The sequence below is a fragment of the Theobroma cacao genome, chromosome 7 (genome assembly GCF_000208745.1).
Source record: "Theobroma cacao cultivar B97-61/B2 chromosome 7, Criollo_cocoa_genome_V2, whole genome shotgun sequence".
Taxonomy (NCBI): Eukaryota; Viridiplantae; Streptophyta; class Magnoliopsida; order Malvales; family Malvaceae; genus Theobroma; species Theobroma cacao.
The window spans coordinates 9557061-9576314 of record NC_030856.1 but is presented as its reverse complement, the minus strand read 5'-3'; the positions used below and the strand labels follow the sequence as shown (position 1 = coordinate 9576314).

General features: G+C 32.1%; 1 protein-coding gene across 2 annotated transcripts; it reads left to right on the top strand.

Moving 5' to 3' along the window:
• LOC18594526 lies at nt 3781–10795 on the top strand. 2 transcript variants are annotated; one of them, XM_007022104.2, is made up of 10 exons: nt 3781–3956; nt 4157–4216; nt 4381–4851; nt 5088–5139; nt 5221–5266; nt 5363–5444; nt 5552–5696; nt 5809–5899; nt 7288–7354; nt 9920–10795. In XM_007022104.2, exons 3-10 carry the CDS (start codon nt 4660–4662, stop codon nt 10508–10510), a joined length of 1266 nt encoding a protein of 421 aa, XP_007022166.2. In that variant the 5' UTR covers nt 3781–3956; nt 4157–4216; nt 4381–4659; the 3' UTR covers nt 10511–10795. The 2 variants fall into 2 exon arrangements, with proteins under 2 accessions (XP_007022166.2, XP_007022167.2); XM_007022105.2 differs by lacking the exon at nt 4157–4216 and having other exon boundaries at nt 3803–3956.

Genomic DNA, 19254 nt, shown 5'->3' with positions numbered 1-19254 from the left:
TTGCATCACCCACGTGATACCACCGATATCTTCAATATGGCTTATCCTATATAAACCACATCCCTGTACGCTAAATTAGTCGTTTATCTCCTTGGATTTTTTTTCAAAGATTTATATATATACGGCACCCAAAGACTATTTATATATATATATATAGAGAGAGAGAGAGAGAGAGAGAGAGAGATTCAGGTTTGGTTTTGAAGATCGAAGACAAAACAACTAGAATAGAAACACGAGAGTTAATTCCTGACATAATACTTGACAAGCACTTAAACCATTTCAAAAAAATCTCAAATAAGTATTTTTTTTGTGTATAATGAAATTTTTATATTATTATTTTGAATTAAATAAGTCTTAACTATAATTAATAATTAACTAATTATTATTAATTAAAATATCCCTTATCAGGGCGGAGTTAGAGCATTTTCAAGGGGGGCCGAACAAAAAGACACATTAAATAGTTAAAAAGAATTGTATATATAATTCAATTATCATTCATCTAAAAGATTAAATAAAATTTAAAAGACATTTGACATATAAAAAAAATACACATTAACAATAATAATGGTGTTTTATATATATGACTGAATGGAGTTATAAAATGAGTCTTTCTCACTCTTTGGATACAAGAGTAGAAGAGAAAACAATTTTTCAAATTCAAATGAATTACTTTTTTACTTAGTGTGTTATAACTCTCTTCTTTTTTTTTTTATTTACTTTTTAAATTGTTAATTAACATATTAGGTTATTGGATTGAATTATTGAGATATAATATGTTATAATAGGTTATTTGGTTGGATTGTTATGATATAATAAGTTATTATAGGTTTATATTTATATTAAAACTTAATGGATTTGGATTAGTAGACTCACTTTTATTTTTATTTTTTAAATTTTATAGGTTTAACATATTAATTTAGAATTTATTTGTTGGGCTTAACTAGCAATATGTTAACCATAATGATTCTAATTTTATCTAATAGTTTTAAGAATAAAACTAATTATTAATAAAAATTTATTTTGAGATCCATTAAAAATATATATAATAAATAAAATTGTATTGAAAGAAAAACAATTATTTCATTTTATCAATTTGTATGTATATCCTTATTATTTAAAGTTTATAACATACACGATAGAATGCATTGGTTATTCTAAATAAAAAATAATAGATTAATAAAATTTTAAGCAACAGTGCAACATTGTAACTTATTTTTGAGAATTACATAATAATTTATTTATTTTTAAAGATTAAAATCATAAAAAAATAAAATCCACATAACAAAAAAAACATGAAAAATAGAAAATAAAATTTACATATGATATAATAAAAAATAAAAAAAAGAATATGATTGATGGTTCACATAAATTTGTGAAAAATATTTATAGAGATTTAGAACATATGAGTAAATAGAATAGAAATAAATAATAATACTATAAATTGAAAGAAAAAAATTTAAAAAAACTTTAAAATTGAGTCAAGCATATAAAATTATTTTGTTATTCTTTATTTGCATTAATTATTAAATAAAAAATTATTTTGGGAGCCATTAAAGAAATTTATAAAAAATTTTATATAATATGTAAAAAAAAATTAATTTTGGGGGGCCATAAGGAGGCTCTGCTCTTGTCCCTTGTCATTTTATATTCATGTGACCTTGATATTATACTAACATGATGTTGACAGGGAGAGTGAAAATAGTGTATGATCATGTTATTATATCATACTATCATCTATGATGACATATCAACGTGATCCATTATATAAAATGACAAGTGACAATTTAATTAACAACAGTTCGTCAATCATTAATTATAAAAATTTATTTGATTCAAAATAAAAATATAAAAATTTTATTCAATGTAATAAAATAATAAAACTTTATTTGAATTTATTATAATAATTCAAAATTTTGTTGTTAGATATTATGTCTTAGTTCTTTTTAAATGTCGGGTGTTTGATTTTCATATCGTACTTGAATTAATTTTTGCTATTAAGGAATAAAGATTGAAATATTTAGCATTACCGTGGTATATATGTAAATACATTTTCAATTGATTCCATAATTGCAGGTAGAGCCCTTAATAATTGGGAGGCCCAATTTCATACCATCGGTCCCATTGGGTTCGTATCGGAATCCTTACATGTACCCCTCTAGGCATACGGGCTCTCGCTCACAGTAGTGACACCAACTTGTTTAAGTGGTAAAGCTTTTCTTTGAAAAATGAGTGTATTAAATTAATTATTTAACAAATATATATTACATTTTCTTAGACCCAAAATTTTCATTTGATTGGATGGATCTTTTCTTTTGACAGAGTTAATGGTATTTTCGTCTTATAAGAAATATGAATAAGAAGTGTTTAGACCGAATTTTGATATTTTCACGTGTTATTTTAAATTTAATGATACCTAAATATATTTACAAAGATCTTGTTACACGTCACCATCATCTCTATTCAACTATCTTTCTTGTGTTTGAATTTAACATGCATTTGTGACATAGACAAATTGAACTATGTACCCAAGAAAGATAGACAAGTTTAACTTCTATAAGTTGAAAGGCACTTTGGAACTCCATTCGTGATTCATCCATAGATGTATCACAAGTAAGTTTAGAATGATCAACAATCTATTATTAAAATAATCAAAACTTACATTAATAAATAATATTTGACTCCACACAGTAAGTAGGTTGAAATTCAAAACCACCATAACTCTTCTTTGATGTCAATACCCTAATTTTGAATATACAACTACATATCTCCAAATAGGACAAAACTTTGTCTAAGTTATGGGAGTAAGCAACCAATAAAATCTCACTCATTCCCTCTTATTCTCCATGAGAACACCTCCAAGGACAAAAGGTTAACGAGGTTAGGTTACATTAGGCAAAGAGATAACCCATGGGAGCCCAACACTTCACCATCCATAACCAATTGGGTGAACCAAATTCCAGCTTCCAATCAACAGTTTCTTCATAAAAAAAACCATACTCGATAATAACAATAATAATATTTTAAGTAAGGACAACTTTAAACTCCTCAAGAGTGCTGCATTGCCTAGATGGATGGATCATAAAGCCTTCATGTGGAGGAATAAATAAATAAATTTTAGGGATGGGGAAGAAGCTTAACCAAAGACCTGAGTCAGAGAGTGTACATTTGGGTCAACCAATCGAACGGACTGATACCTTATCATGGTCCACCCTCCCTGCTGCTGCAGTCGTCGACACAATCATCCATTTTAATGGGCCATCCCTTGCTTTCTTTTGTGACAATAATAGTTACCCACTTTTGTCCACGGCGTGAGCGCGTGGAAAAAACAAAGAATGCTTGTTGAAGGAAGTAATCCTGATGGTTTGGGCGGTGATGATTGATTCTTTTCTCGTCTACTACTCCACCCTTTTTCCCTCATAATCCCTTTCTTCCCCGCATCATCTTTCCTTATTATACCATTCTAATGTGTATCCCAATATTTAAACACCAATTAATACTACTTGTTATGTCACAAATACACGTTATTATTAAGAGAAATATTAAATTATCTCAATACGTAATAGCTTGTTTAGTAGTTGGACAGTCTAATAGTAGTCTCATTTTTTGTATTAATTTAATTAATTTTTTAAATTTCAATTTAATTGATATGTGACAAATTTTTCTGTCTTTGGGTGTAAAAGTTTCCGTCCAAAGGCCGAAAGAAACCGAAAATAAATTAAAAAAAGAAGAAGCAAATACGTGTACGTGGATATTAAGATATATGAAAAAGAAAATGATGTAATATAAATAAAAAAAAAGAAAAATCTCTCTCTCTCTCTCTCTTTCTGAGAGAAAGTTCTGATTATGTTTCTTTTCTCGTTAGCAAAATCCCTCCTTTCTCCTTATTTTCTCTCTCTTTCTTTTTCTCTTTTTTAAGGTTCCAATTTCACTTGTCAATTTCCTTTCAGGACATCAAGGTCAGTTCTTCCCATCTCTCAAATTTAGTTCAATTTATTTTTTTGTTTGCTTCGATTCTCTTTTTAATGTTCAAAGGCTTACGTTTTTTTGGTTAGCTTTGTGTGTTTTTTTTTTCTCATGGAAAGAATCTGTTTTTCGAAATGATTTTACTTTGTCTTTTCAATTGTTAATGTTTTTTGGGTTTGGGGCTCAATTATAGGTATGGGAATGTTTCTGAATGGAATACTGTGGCCAATTCAGTATGAAAAAATTGGACTTGGTGAGTTCATTTCTTTCAGGAATGCAAAAGTTAGGGTTTCTTTTATGGAATTTCGGTAGCTAAATTTGCATTTTGGAATCATTTTTTAGCGATCAATTTAGATTTCTATGTTTGATTCTTAGCTTCCTCTTTTTTTTTTTTTTTTGTTCTTTTGGCATTTGCAGGACTCTCGGGGCATAGAGTTATATAGTGAATTTTTGTCAATTTGGATTAGAATTCGCTTTTGCCGGTTTGTGTTTAGTTATGTTGTAAAACGATGACTTAGGGTTTTATGCGTTCCATGATTCTTTCTTGATGATGTGTTTGTTATTTTTATTAAACTAAATAGTCAAAACCAAATGTGTAATTATTTTGGTTGGTTTTGGAGAATTTGAAGAATAATAATCAAATTGTAAGAAGAAGAAGAAAAACGATTTTCGGAACACAAGTTCGAGATATTTTTTATGGGTAATAAGTTGGTAAGGAGGAAGCAAGTGGTGGACGAGAGGTATACACGCCCACAAGGGTTGTACACTCATAATGATGTGGACATTAAGAAGCTAAGAAAGCTGATACTTGAATCAAAGCTTGCACCATGTTATCCCGGGGATGAAGAGTGCTGTTGTGATCTTGAAGAATGCCCAATTTGCTTCTTGGTTTGTATTTATTTCATTTGCTTTCTTGCTATGTTTTCCAGTACAAATGTAAATTATAAACTCTTTCATCCTTTTGCTTTATCAACAACTGCATATTTGGGAGCCTACTTTGTGCACTTCTTTACAGGCTTTTTGTTGAATGTTACTTCATCTGTAATTATTTTTTAAAATTAGTTGTCGTCGAATGTAATACCTTCTGATTATCTCAATATGATTTTTTGTCCATTGTATTTTAGTATTATCCGAGTCTCAACAGATCAAGATGTTGTACGAAAAGTATCTGCACAGGTAAACTAACAATGAATTTTCTGATTGATACTTGGTGGTATTGCCATTTGCATGAATTTTGACACATTTTATTTGCACCAGAGTGTTTTCTGCAGATGAAGAATCCTAATTCAACCCGTCCTACCCAGTATCCTTCACATTTATGAAATTGACTGTAGAACTTGTATTCTGATCAGTTGCTATGTACTTGTATTGCAATGTTTGCATTCCTTGACATTTTGAGGTGTCCTTTCTGCAAAACCTCAAACTATGCTGTGGAGTATCGAGGTGTGAAAACAAAGGAGGAAAAAGGGATAGAGCAAATTGTAAGACCACCCTCTCTCTCCCAAACAAAAAAAAAAAAATTGTGTAAATGGTTTTCTTCAGATAGAAAATGAAATTAATAGTCTTTTTCGCTATTTCATTTTTGCAGGAAGAACAACGTGTCATAGAAGCACAAATTAGAATGAGGCAACAGGAACTTCAGGATGAAGAAGAGAGAATGCAGAAAAGACAAGAATTGAGTTCTTCAAGCACTGCTGTTGCACCAGGGGAAGTTCAATACAGTTCAGTTGCAGGTATCAATTTATTGCAATTCTGTTTTTTTTTTCCTGTCTATTGATTTCTTATTTCCTTTGACATTGTTCTATCTTGAAATTTTTCCCCCTTAATTTTGCCTGTTGTCTGCAGCTCGATCCTCTGGTGAGGAGGAAATAGTTTCTTCTCAAGATTCGCAGGCTGCCTCGATGATTAGACAACCTTCACATCCTAGGGCAAACAGGTAGGCAGAGTTTTAGGTAGCTTTACTTCCTCGGATAGAATTGACGGTTCATATGTTAAGAGAAAAAAAGTGCTTAGAGCACAAGTTCTAGTTCTCATCAGTGTGATTTTTCTATTTTTTACTTAAATCTCAGAACTCTTGTCATAAGATTGGTCTTGTTGTTTCCATTTCAAGTTGTGTGTGAGGTCAGAGTAAAAAGTATGCTTATGCTAGATTTGTTAAGGAGATTTTTGTGCATACTCCATCCACATCTGTGATTATGATATTCATTCTGGAATTGAAATGACATGGTAAAAGTGCACTGAAGGAGGTAATGTGGAAGCAGATATGAAGGTGAATTTATAGTTGAAAGCTATGTTGCAATGATTGTTCATAGTTACCAGTTCAGCACCAAAGCCATCTCTTGTTTAATGCTTGGTTGAGGACAAATGACTAATATTTCACCATTTACAAGTGTTTTTGAGATCAAATTATTACACTAGATGTGTGGCATACAAGGAAAGATGAGATTATGAATGAGTGTGTAAAGGAATGAGGGTTACACTTATTGGGGACAGAGTGAGGGAAACCGATTAAATGTGGTTTCAACATGTAAAGAGGATACCTACAGATTCTGTCATGTGAACATGTGATTTAATGGAAGTTACTCATGTCATAAGAGGAAGTTCAAAAAGATATGGACAAAAGCTATAGAAGAAGACTTTATTTTACTGAGATCAATGAGGATCTTGCCTTAATTAGAGTACAGTGGCCCAATATTTTCAGTATATTTGACTCTTATGTACTGGGAGCTACTTATTTGTTTATTTTTCATTGTTGTACGTTTTTCTTTTGCGGGGAGGGGGAGGAAAGCAGCTCATCAATCTTAGATGGCACAAAGTGGTCAGTGGATGCACTGAACTTTCTTGACTTGGCGCGAAGAATGATGTAAATCCTTCTTAGTTGGTTATTGAAAGACCTGTTATCTATACAAATTTTATAGGATAAAGAGGATATCATGTCTGGTTAACTTTTATATTGCTGTGAACCTCTATTTCTGTTGGCATAAAAGAATGATGTCTTTCTGTTGGTTAACTTTTATATCATGTCTGTTGGTGTAAATGAATGATGCCAACCATTTGTGGTTTGTTAATCAGGATCCTGTTTTCTATGAAAGAATTATGGGAAAAAGAAAAAAATTAACACAGAAAGATATATCATGTTGGGCACATGTCAACATCTCTCTTATTTGCCTTTTAATGAAAAAGATGAGCAATATTTTATTTTTCACTGCACAATTACTACTCTCTCTGTGGCCTAAACAGGTTTATACATTGTTGATTTTATGTTCTTGAAAGAATCTGGTTTAATCTTCTGTCTATAACTTGTATCAAATACTTAAATTGCAGGAATGAGGAGTTTGACATAGATCTTGAGGAAATAATGGTCATGGAAGCCATTTGGCAGTCAATTCAGGTAAATTTTTTTAAAAAAAATTGATGAGATTTGTGTGTGAAACTAATTGCAGAATTTAAGTATTTTGCTGCTGTAAGAAAAGTCATTCTTGTCATTGCAAACAAAGCGTGCTTTTTAATATTGCTATAATTTCATTGATTTTTTTTTTTTGTTGTAGTGGTGAATAATCTATATGCTTCCATGTTGACAGAAGCCTTCAGATGCATTGTGCTTGATTGGAACTTCAATATATTCATGTACATTTTTGAGGATAAACTAGATTGAACCTAAGTTATCTGGCTAAGCAAATGAGCATCACATAGATGTGTTCATATATTATATTCCTGAGTGGATTATTCAATGATGTCAGAAATAACCTAGTGTTAGAGCATCTAATGTGGATTGCCTTTTAATAGATGTGTGAAAGAAAGGTCTTAATGGAAGTTTTTTGAAATTTGTTTCTGTATTTTGGGAATCCCAGTAAGAACATGAGCTTATTGAGATTAAGCTCTATTCAAGTTTGAAATCTTATAAGATTGTTTCCCTTGAAAGGTTAAAGTAACTCTTGAAGACCATCTTATTTGTGGGTCTAATCGAAGTTGAAATACTGCAGGAGACACCACTTTTATTGACTCATAAACCCCTTGTATGAGCTATTATTCTGTGTATTTTAATACATCCCGTGGTAAGGATTCTTATTAGTTGATCTTAGTTGGTCTAAGCTCTATGCTAAATTTTCAGTTGCTGGATAGCAGGTTAGGAGGAGTTTCTTCGGTTGTTAGTGGACCTGGGCTTAGCAAACTAGTCTATCTGTTTAAGTTTGCTTGATTATCAATTAATGTTAACTGGTAAATTATTATCATTCAATTTTTGTTTTGTTTTTCTTATGATTTACAATGTTATCATTAGTGGACTAAGGAATATGTGCTATATGGAAAAGCAAAGTAACAATTCTTAGTACTTAGAAGGAATATGTATGTATGTATGTACTTTGACAGGCAGTTGGGGTTGCATTTATTAAAGTTTATCGTAACAATTTTCCATGAGAATGCAGACAGCTTCAGTTATGAGCATTCTACTTCATAATGGCAGTTGAGGGGAAAAAAATTTTAGAACTCTTCTAGCATTCCTTTTGTTGTGCATGTCTGTTGCAGGTGTCATAACTAGTAGGCCATTTGGTTGGAATTTATACTTATGAATCTTTTTGCACAATATAGTTGGAACACCTGTACAATATTATGTTTTAGGATTAATCTCATTGACCTAGAAATGCTGCAATATTGTTGTAAGTAGCATGTGAATAAGTAACCGACAATATTCTATCCTTACTCTTATTTTATTTTCTTTGAAGACTCTTATCTTGACTGGCTTTGAGGTATACCCTTGCTGATCTTTCCTTATTAGTTTTCACTGAGTGGTTGACTAGTTTTTGTGGTTTTGCCTTATCAAAGTGTCTACGATTGGTGTTACTTATCAAATATGAGTTTGCTGAGAATAAATCACTCACCAATTTGTCATCCAAAGGCTTTTCAGCAACTAATTATCTTGGCTTATTTTGGCTCTTATCATTTTACTTTTCTGTGTTCTTTGATCAAGGAGTTACATTAGGCATATAGAGAAGATAATTTGAAATGTAATTTGGTAAAGTTAAATGTTGCAAACATGTTGACAAGGCATCTTTGGCATTTGGTATGAGTTGGTCATGAGTGTGCCCCTATGGACAAACTACTTTGTGGTTGACTCTGATGCATACTGTCAAAAAATGCCCGAAAAAGAAAAAGATCTTGATTGTTTATCCCTGTCACATGAGAGGTATTAAAGTAGAGTATAATTAATGTTAGCCAATTGTTGGTTTAAAGAAGTTTTATTTGCTATGTAAGGATCAAGGACATTCTAAGCATTTGTTTTTTAAGATATCAATATCAGAATCTTTTTTGTGGTATGTTTTCAAATTCAAATTTCTATTTTGCCAATGGAAACTATTTAACACAAAGTTGAAAGTATTATCTGGGTGGATAAATGAACTTTTCTCAGATATGGAGATTGTGGATGATGGTGTAGAGGATTACTCAAGTGTGTGAGGAAATCCTGGCTGTTGCTCTTTTTGATATCTTGATTTGGAGTCTGGCTAAGTTTCCAATTCTTTGTAATATGTTTGTTTTGTTCCTGGGGAGGTCCATCTTTTGAATTATTAATTTGAAGGACCATCTGCTACAATATGCTTGAAGATTTCCCTTCTGGTATTGTTCTTTGATTTTGTGTGGCTTCCTTCTTTGTGAGTTCAGTTCTGTATAGCTATGTATGTTCTGTTGTGTTCTGTTTGCAGACTGAAATAAGTTGCTTATCTCTTTCATCCATATTGTATTGCCTCTAGTTATTAGGTTCTTATAGCACCTAAGTGTCTATTGCACTGGCATGCCTTGAATGGCAAGAATTTCATGGGAATTGAGTTTAACAGGAAAAGACGAAATCTGGAGAACTTGTAATGTATTGTAATTTTTCAACTTGAGTTATTTGTATAGAATCTCTATTTTACCTGCTATATTACATACTGACTTTCATTGACTTTGAATTGAACTGATACAGGAGAACAATAGACAGAGAAATTCTAACTATGGAGATGCTGCTGCATCATCAGGACAATATGTTTCAGGAGATCGCTATATCTCACCAGCCATGACCACAGTGGCTGGTTCATCAACATCTCCTTCTGGTGGTCTTGCTTGTGCAATTGCTGCACTTGCTGAGCGTCAGCAGATGAGTGGAGAATCTTCTCTCAACCATAATGGAGATATACCATCATTCAATATGCTTTGCAGTGGCAGCAGGTTATATAACAGGGTGGACCGAGTTGTTGAGAACTATCCTCCTGCAGAGAGCCCGGTTGACATGCCAGCTGATGGTGGGATGACACCAACAAGAGATGAAGGGGAATGGGGTGTAGATCATGGATCAGAGGTAGCTGAGGCAGGGACTAGCTATGCAAGCTCTGATGTGACGGAGGATGCTGGTGGGATCTGCGCAATATCGCAACAAGATGATATTAGGGGCAGCTTTCATAATGTCCCTGGACCCATTGTTCCAGAAAGTTACGAGGAGCAGATGATGCTGGCTATGGCTGTATCTCTGGCTGAAGCTAGAGCTATGACAAGTGGTCCTGGAGTTTCATGGCAATAGTTTTATGGCCAAGCTACCAGTGATGGTCTTTCTCGAACAGATGATGCTGGTCATGGCTGTTAGCTAGCTGAGTCTCGAGCTGGGGCAAAGTGCACAGTAGCTCCATGCAACCAGTTTAAAGCTCAAGGTAGTGATGATCCTTTCTCTTCCTCACACTATTATCACTCCATATATAGATGTTAAAAAGTTAAGCAGATTTCTAGCAAATGAAAGGTTGTTTGTTTATCCTATTCATAATATTTTGGATCCCCAATGCTAGTTTGATTTCATTTTTCAGCTTGTTCATATCCCAAAAACAAAATCATATTATGATGCTTTCTTTATTATTATTATTTAGCTTGCTTGCATGTTTTAAATGAAAACAAGCCTTTGTAAAGACCAAGTTATTGGCGACTATGGGTGATAGAAAGAAATTGTTGAAAGACTCGTCTACAGTACCTTTGTCAACCATCATTCTCGCAATTGGTTGCCAGAACTGTTTTAAGTACAAGAAGACTGCGGAAGCCAAATTTAGGAGTTGCTGAATGTATTCAAGTCTCATAAGTTATCTCCTTTGGAGCTGGATTTTGGAAGACAACTTGCATTTTCAGGGTGTTGTTCATGTCCAGTTTTAGTATCAAAATTTAAACCAAAGGCTATACAAGCACATAATCCACCAATCCCCAATTTTTGACGAGCATCCTCTTGATGCTGTCCCCTACAATCTTGTTTAAACCTTGAAGTCCGCATCCTCACACCCTCCTTAACACGTTGAGAATTGCTGAATTGCTACTGGCCTTTGCAGCATGAAGTCTAATTTTCTCTCCAACCCGACAAAGTAAATATAGGCACTCCAGGCTAACCTTAGCACAACTGTTGTTAAAGTTTTTCGTTTAAGTCTTTGCTGCACCCACCTTAATTCACTTGACTAATCTCCAACATGTGTATCGATACCACACAACTGAAGGATTTGCACCCCAACCAAGTGTAATTACGAGTGATGGATAAGTGACTGATCACAGGTTTCCATTTCCTCATCACAGATGGCACACTGTGTTAATAGAGGGAATACCCCATGAGCTGATTCTCTGCTTGGTAGGAAGCCAGTCAAGATTAACCATCCAAGCAGTAATGCATGCCTAGGAATATGATACTTAAATCTATATAACGCTGTGCCATCCCACTTTCTCCAGCTTATGCTTGATTTCATCCCAAGTTCTGGCTGCACAGTACTTGTAAGCAGAATTAACCAAAATGGTCTCCCCATTCTAGGCTGCTTGACAAAGGAAAGGCCAGTGATCCTTAATTTAAGCAATATCTTCCATACCCCAGCTGTGATGTGAGAGGGTTGTGGTTGCTACAAGGGCCTACCCTTGAGAACAAAGGTCAGTATCCAAGCTATCCAGATAAAGCCTGAGTGAGTGAGCAGTGCCCAGAATTTTCTGAAAATGCTTGCTGTATTCCAAGCTTTGAGGTCCCTTGATCCCCAAACCTTCTCTTGCACCAGTAGCCAGCTTGTTTAAAGTTTTAGTTACATGCAAAATTGTTGTTTAAGGTTATGCTTGGTAAGGTCAGAAGAATGAAAAGCTGGTAATTGATTTTTCATTCTAATGCTTAGGTTACTCAAGCTCCTCTGAGAATCAACTGATTAAGTAGTCCATTCTTTTTCTTTTTCCATCATTCTTGCCAAGAACAATCTACCTTGTGTCTTCCAACTCATGATCAAATTGTAGAATTGAATGCCAACCTGAACTATTTCCCGATTTGGATGCATAAGGATCCTTTGGTACATGTTGGAATCAGCTCATTTTCATTTGCCGATTGCCGAAGGGAGGAAATCTCAAAACCATTTTTCATTTTCTTTTTGTCTAATCCAAACATGCAATTGCACATCATGGATGTTAAATTATGCTTCTCTCCCAATATGAAACAAAACATCAACATCTACTTTCCCAAATGGCACTTTAAATTTGCCAATCATAACCTTTACCTTTTTCCTTGTTTCTTTGTTTTTTCCTCCTATAATTAATTGGGTTATAACATGGGAGAGTCCTCCTGCTTAATCCCTATTTACTAACACTTAAGGATGAATTAGGTCTCTCATTTAGCATCAAGTTTTTGTTTTTGCAATTGGGAAAAAGATCAGGTATTTGAATTCAGTTTTCTAAATAGAAAATATTATAAAACTATCGATTATTGAATCAAATTTTCAAATATTAATGTCACATATTTAAAAGTACACTAGATCATAAAAATTGTCAACTACAACCTTTACCATATAAGAATTTAAACCAGTCAAGGGAAATAAATACTTTGCTTCTTTGGTTGAAAGACTATAATTGTATATTCAAAGTACATTGATACATTTAATTGGGGCGTAGAGCTACATGAAGATGGTTTAGGAAAGGGGCCAAAAGCCATGCCTTCCACGTACGTTGTGGTTGGTGAACCATCTCCATACACAAATTTAATTGTTGCCACCTCCAAACAAAAGGTCAGATTTTACCCTCAAACACTCTACAATGTTTATCCAACCCTTCATCTTTATTTTGGTTCATCATCAATCAAGTCCTTGAACTCCTTATTTAATTTCTTGGCCAATTATTAATTAAATATCCCATAAATATCCCATATATATATATATATATATATATATATATATATATATATATATCACCATGCAAAACATGTATCTTGTATAATTATTCTTATATACTCTCAAATATAGGCAGTTTTACTTTAAAGTTTAAACAAGATTAGCCAGTAAAGCATTCAATTGCAAAACCCTTCTCAATTCAATACTCTTTAAAGCATTTGATGACAAAACAAACTCTTGTTTATATAATAATTTTAAATAATATTTATAAAGCATTGGTGGGCGAAAATCCTTCCTTCTTAATAGAGTAACTTTAAATAATACCATTAGGCCGTCATTGCTGGCAAAACTCTCTCAAAAGAACAAGAACTAGCTTGCAATATCCTTCCAGTTCTAAGTCCACTATTTATGATTTGATCTCAGATGGTCACCACTGGATCTGGATCCTTCTGTTCAATCACACTGGTCAACTGTGTGGGCCTTTGACATTAAAATTGTATGAGCTGTGGGGGGTGGTCTTTAGAGTAGTTGAAAAAATTATAAAAAACAATTAAATTTCACGTGCAATGTCTCTTCCTAATACAAGGAAAGCTCATCTACTTGCATTGGTTTTTCACATGCTTTGTCATGGGCTATGCCTGTTATTATGAACAGCTTGGCCTTCATTTTCCATTAAATGAAGAGAATATATGAAGGACCACATCGACCTACATTCCTTCTATAATTGAACATGATTACAATAATCATGATTATGAGATTCTAAATTAAATGAGACAAGAAAAATTGATAGCCCTAATTAGATGTTGTTTAGTGGCTTCTTTGGACTTGATTATCATGATTTTGACCCTACTAATCACTATCTTAATTTCCATTTTTAACAATGAATGTATTAGGGCCAAAAGTTGGTTTTTTCAATCATTTTATTAGTGAAAAGAGATAGTTGTCATGAGCTTGGACTAGGCTATTGGTGATAAGTGAAAGATGGTAAGCATGTTTTTTTCTCTTTTGCTCATACATTTGAAACAAGTTTAAAGACAAAAGATTCGAATCTCGAAATTTAATCTTTTTTATGAAATGATTATAACTTTTAGGTTAAGTGTACCATATCGATAATAGTGTCAACTTGTTTTACTTTTTTCAGGTTAATTATTTGGTAAAAGATTTTGTGTAATTAACCAAATGAGATATTGGAAACATAGGTAAGACCCCTTTTATGTATTCCTATTTGTATTGCTTTTGTATGAATAAAATTTATAAAAAAAAATATGTTTATTAAGTAAAAAGAAATTGTTTATAAATTAAAATATTATTTTACCTTTATCGATATAAGATTCATGACACTAACACGAACGGCAGGTTGTAAATTTTTTTTTTTTTGTTTTTGTATTTGAATGAGTTAATGGCATTGAATTCTTTTGTTTCCATTTATCTATCTTCTATGTGGGTGTTTACATGTGCCACTAACATGCAAAAAAGATTAATTTTCTATTCTGTTTTTTCCCCTTCTTTTACTGGCCTTTTTTCTCCTTTCCTTTTCTCATTCCCCTCCCTTTCTTCTTTTCTCCTTTACTCATCTCTGGACCACATCTGCTTTTTGTTAATCATCAATTCCAAATTTTCTAATTTTTTAAGTTAAATAAAAAGAAAAAAAAACTGTCAGTTAAGATTTCGTTTGGTTGATATTTTTATTTTTAAAAAATAATAATAACATAATAAATAAAACAATAATAAAAAAACAAGTAGGAAATAGTAAATAGTAAAAAACAGAAACTAAATGGAATATAAGGAATAAAATAGGAAAAAAAATTAACTCGTTTGTTGGGGAGTTTTTTTTACTTCCGATTTCTAACTAAATCAAAGAATTAAAAAATCGAGCACTTGAACATTTAACTCAATAATAATTGTCAAAAATTAAATTGTAGCACTTTTTTTTTGTCTTATGCCCACAATGACAAAAATATATATGTATAATACAATTACTTTATCAAGACAATTGTGATTAAAGCAAAAAATGTCTAAAGCAATCTCTTGTTGATATGGACTATTCACAGCATCACCATCGGCTACACATGACATTCTTTAAAAGGGAACCAAAGGTGGGCAAATAGAACAAATTAAGAATGTCACGACCCGGTACTCCCCTCAAGCCCGTGACAACCGTCGCGATGTTCCGGTAGACACTTATTACCCGAGATGTCAACCCAAAACCCCGCAAGACTTTACTATCAGTTTCTCTGTTCCCTTGTGAGCAACCATTGTCAAATATCGTGTTCTAAAAGATTTTAAGCTGTTTCCAACTTTAAACAAATAAAATATTAATTTTTCGTCTCACAGGGATATTTTGATCATTTTTCTCAAAAATTTCCAAACTGGCTAAAACGTAATATACAAGTACAAAACACATAATTCATATTCAAAATGAGTTTAAAAGTCTAAAATCTTCATTTAAAACGAAATTATGATTATTTGAATATAATAAGAAAATAAAAAAAATATTAAGTAAAATATTCTATTTTCTTATAAAACAATATTTATAGAGTTATACGTGAATAATTTTTATAGCGTAAAAGCTAAATAAATTTATACATACTTAAATACAATAAGCCAAAATATTTAATTTAATTTACAATAACAAGAGTGCCCCCGAATAAACAAAAGTAAAGAGGACTGTGAACCTACGGTTTGAAAAATGCAGATCCCACTGTAGTCCTCGATGAGATCAGCTATCTACAGTCTATACTGAACCTGAAATGGATGAAAATGAGGGTGGTGAGATTATAAAATTCCAATGAGTAAATAGACATCATCATAAACATCTAGAGTTGAGTACATGGAGACAATAAAGTAAATCATCATAAACTGGGTTATACAATTAGAACACATCTCGTTCAAAATACGTAAAAAGGCTTATGAATCTCACAAAAATCTAAGCTTGTGCCATAAATCTATTCTCGAGGACACCTTGGCCGAGGCATCCTACCGAGACCGTCAAGGCTATTAAAATTCACATTTCACATAAATCATATTTTTGTTTTGAAAACATAGTCGTTCCTTGGCGTTGGCTGAGTTCCCCTTCACGTGGTGGTTTAGCGTGAAGTGAACCTTAAGCTTTACCCCAGGAGATACCCTACGCGCCTCTCCGTTCAAGGTAAGAATATAATGGGGTTTACAGTGCCCCTCTAAAAGGCTGGTCCACAGAAACCCCCTACTGCGGTGATTGATTAATATATAATCCACCATATAATAAAACTCAATAACATGATATGGTAATTTTGTAATTCGCAGTTTTTCAAGGCAACCAAACAATTCGCATTTTAATACAATTGCCAACTAGCCAATCATGCTCGATTTATCATAAGCCAGTCAATTTAAACAATCAAATTGTCACAATTAACAATCTTCATGCACTTTATTTTTCAAAATCATTATTAATTACAAAACAATTTATAAATTAATTTCATTGAAACTCATTTATTCATAAAACATGAAAATTTACCTTTTTAAATTTCTTTTTCCATAGAATTCATGAAAGCATCTAAAAACCACCCTAGATAATTAAAATAACAATAAGTTTACTCACAATGTCTAAAATGCAGACTTTTGAAGCACTCTGTCTACTAGTCCTCGGATGCAATTTTCTTGCCTTTATCGGAGGACTCACCACCTTGACACAGTACAAAATCGAGAATTTCACCAAGTTGGTACTAAATCAAAATTAAACTAATTTCGACCAATAATGCATGATATGGAATACAAAAATGCACTGGTAACTATCTAAACTCAGTATTGGCCTAATTCGTCTTATCACCCGATTAAATTCCTAACGCGTTCGTTTAAACTCCAATTTAATTCTTTTCAGTTTCTATATCTCAATTGCACCCAAATTAACTTAATGTCCCTCAGTGTGGTGCAAATTATCAGTCTCGATAGTAAATTACGAAAATACCCCTAGTGGGTAAAAATTCGTATTTTTGCTCCGAAAATTCCCATTATTTTTCTAGGCTCATAATTCATTATTCCTTAACCAATTCTCCTAGAATAAAATCAAACTCATCCTCACTCACTACATGGTAAATTCAGCCATTAATGGTTGGGGGAGAAAATAAATTCTTTTCTTGTTGTTTTGTTTCTAAATATGCTAAACTAACTAAAAACACTAACATAAATTAAAATCAAATAAATCCAACAACTTTCTCTCTCCTAACCCATTTTTTCAGAATTGAATTCATCATGAAAACATGTAATTTAATCATGGAAAATAAAGAGAAATGCTTGGGAATAAGAAAACTCAAGCTTAATAGAAAAAATCTCACCTTTTTCACTTAATTTCCTTGAAAATTCACACTTTTTCTTTGATTTTCTCTCTCTAGGGTTTTGTTTTTATTTTCTCTCTCTTCTTACTGGTTTGGCCGGCCATGGGGTGGAAGATGAGCTGATTTTTGTGCCTTTTAAAAAGGAAAATAATAAATTAATAAAGGCATGACACGTGGAATCATGTCATTGGTCCGTTTTTAAAATTTTAAAAATTTAAACATTTTATCTCCACCACATGATTAGTCAAGGGTCAAAGATGAAGATAAAGGAAGCCCTGGTGGTGGAAAAATATCCTGGTGGTGGAAAATTACAATTTTGCCCTTGAGGTGGCAAAATTACCATTTTACCCTTTTACTCCAAATTATACCGAAATTAAAATTTTTCACTTCTAAACCTCAAATCATACTCCAATAAGTCAAATTATACTCCAATAAGTCAAATGGGATCAAAAAAATCTTTTCTAAAATTCTCATTTTGTCCCCAGGTAACAAATGACCATTTTACCCCTGGTTAGTGAAAATTCCGATTTGACTCCAAATTGATCTTCAAACTCCAAATTACCATTTTAAGTCATCCATGAACTGTGAAACTCTTAATCTCACCTTAAAATTCCTATTTGATCTAGTTCGAGGATTAAATAAACTTTGTTGTACTTCTAGGTACAATACCGACTTTTGTAAATTTTTCGGGACTCTCCTAGCAATCATGCTATCATCACATGTATGTCATGAATAGTATTTTATAAGGTCGGGCTTTACAAAGAAAGTGCTCTTGGATATTTTATTATGTAAAATTTTGATGAGATTATGATTACAAGTAGAGAAACTCTAATTATAATTAAGTAACTTTTTTATGTATCTCATATTACATTTATAGAAGAAATTAATAAGTAAATCAACAAATTAAGGGAATTTATATAAATTTAAACTAAATCTACAATGAAACAAGACCTCATTAACTTTACCATGTAAATTAATTAATTAATGTTACTGAATTGATACAATTAATTTCATGCACATCAAGCACTTTCTACCAATAAAGTAAGTACTAATGATAAGTATCCATCCACTCTTGATAATAATAATAATAAAAAAAACAAACCCAAAAATAATCTTGACCTAAACAAATGAAAGTATACATTATGGTATGTAATTGACCTAAACAAATGAAAGTATACATTATGGTATGTAATTGATAGAGTAATTAAAGACAATTTACTCATCAATTTTACTTTGTACTTAATTCAATTCTTTTCATAGTTTCATATAATAAAAAGTGTCTAGATACAATAAAATTAAAAAATTAAAATTAAATGCGGCAATTCTGGCTATATTTAAAATTTCACCTAACATATAGCATCATTTAGGATGTGTTTCATAATAATTATGGAATGTCACATGTTGTGGTATTTATGAAGTGAGTATAGTTGCATGCACTTCCGGATGCTACATTACTCATAATAAATGCTTACTTTTCTTCTTTGCCCCCCATTTTTTTCCCTACTTTTTATTCTTCAAAATAAAAATTTGAAAAGTAATTTTTGAATGCATAAAACACAAAAAAGAAAACTTTTAAAATTAAAAATATGGCTTTAGACGATGAAAAAAATATTATGATTTTAATTACAATTTCATCGTATGTAAATAGCTACTATATTTTAATTATATATTAAAATATATAAATGGACTTCAATTCCAAAGAAAACCATATAGTATATGTTAGTGTAGGTAAGTCGAACAAAAAAAAAAAAACTAAGAAAACGTAAAAGAAGAAATAAACAAAATTGAATTGCATGGACGTAATGCTTCATAGTCATGCTTCCATATGAGCAACGTGTGAGAGAATTGGATTATTT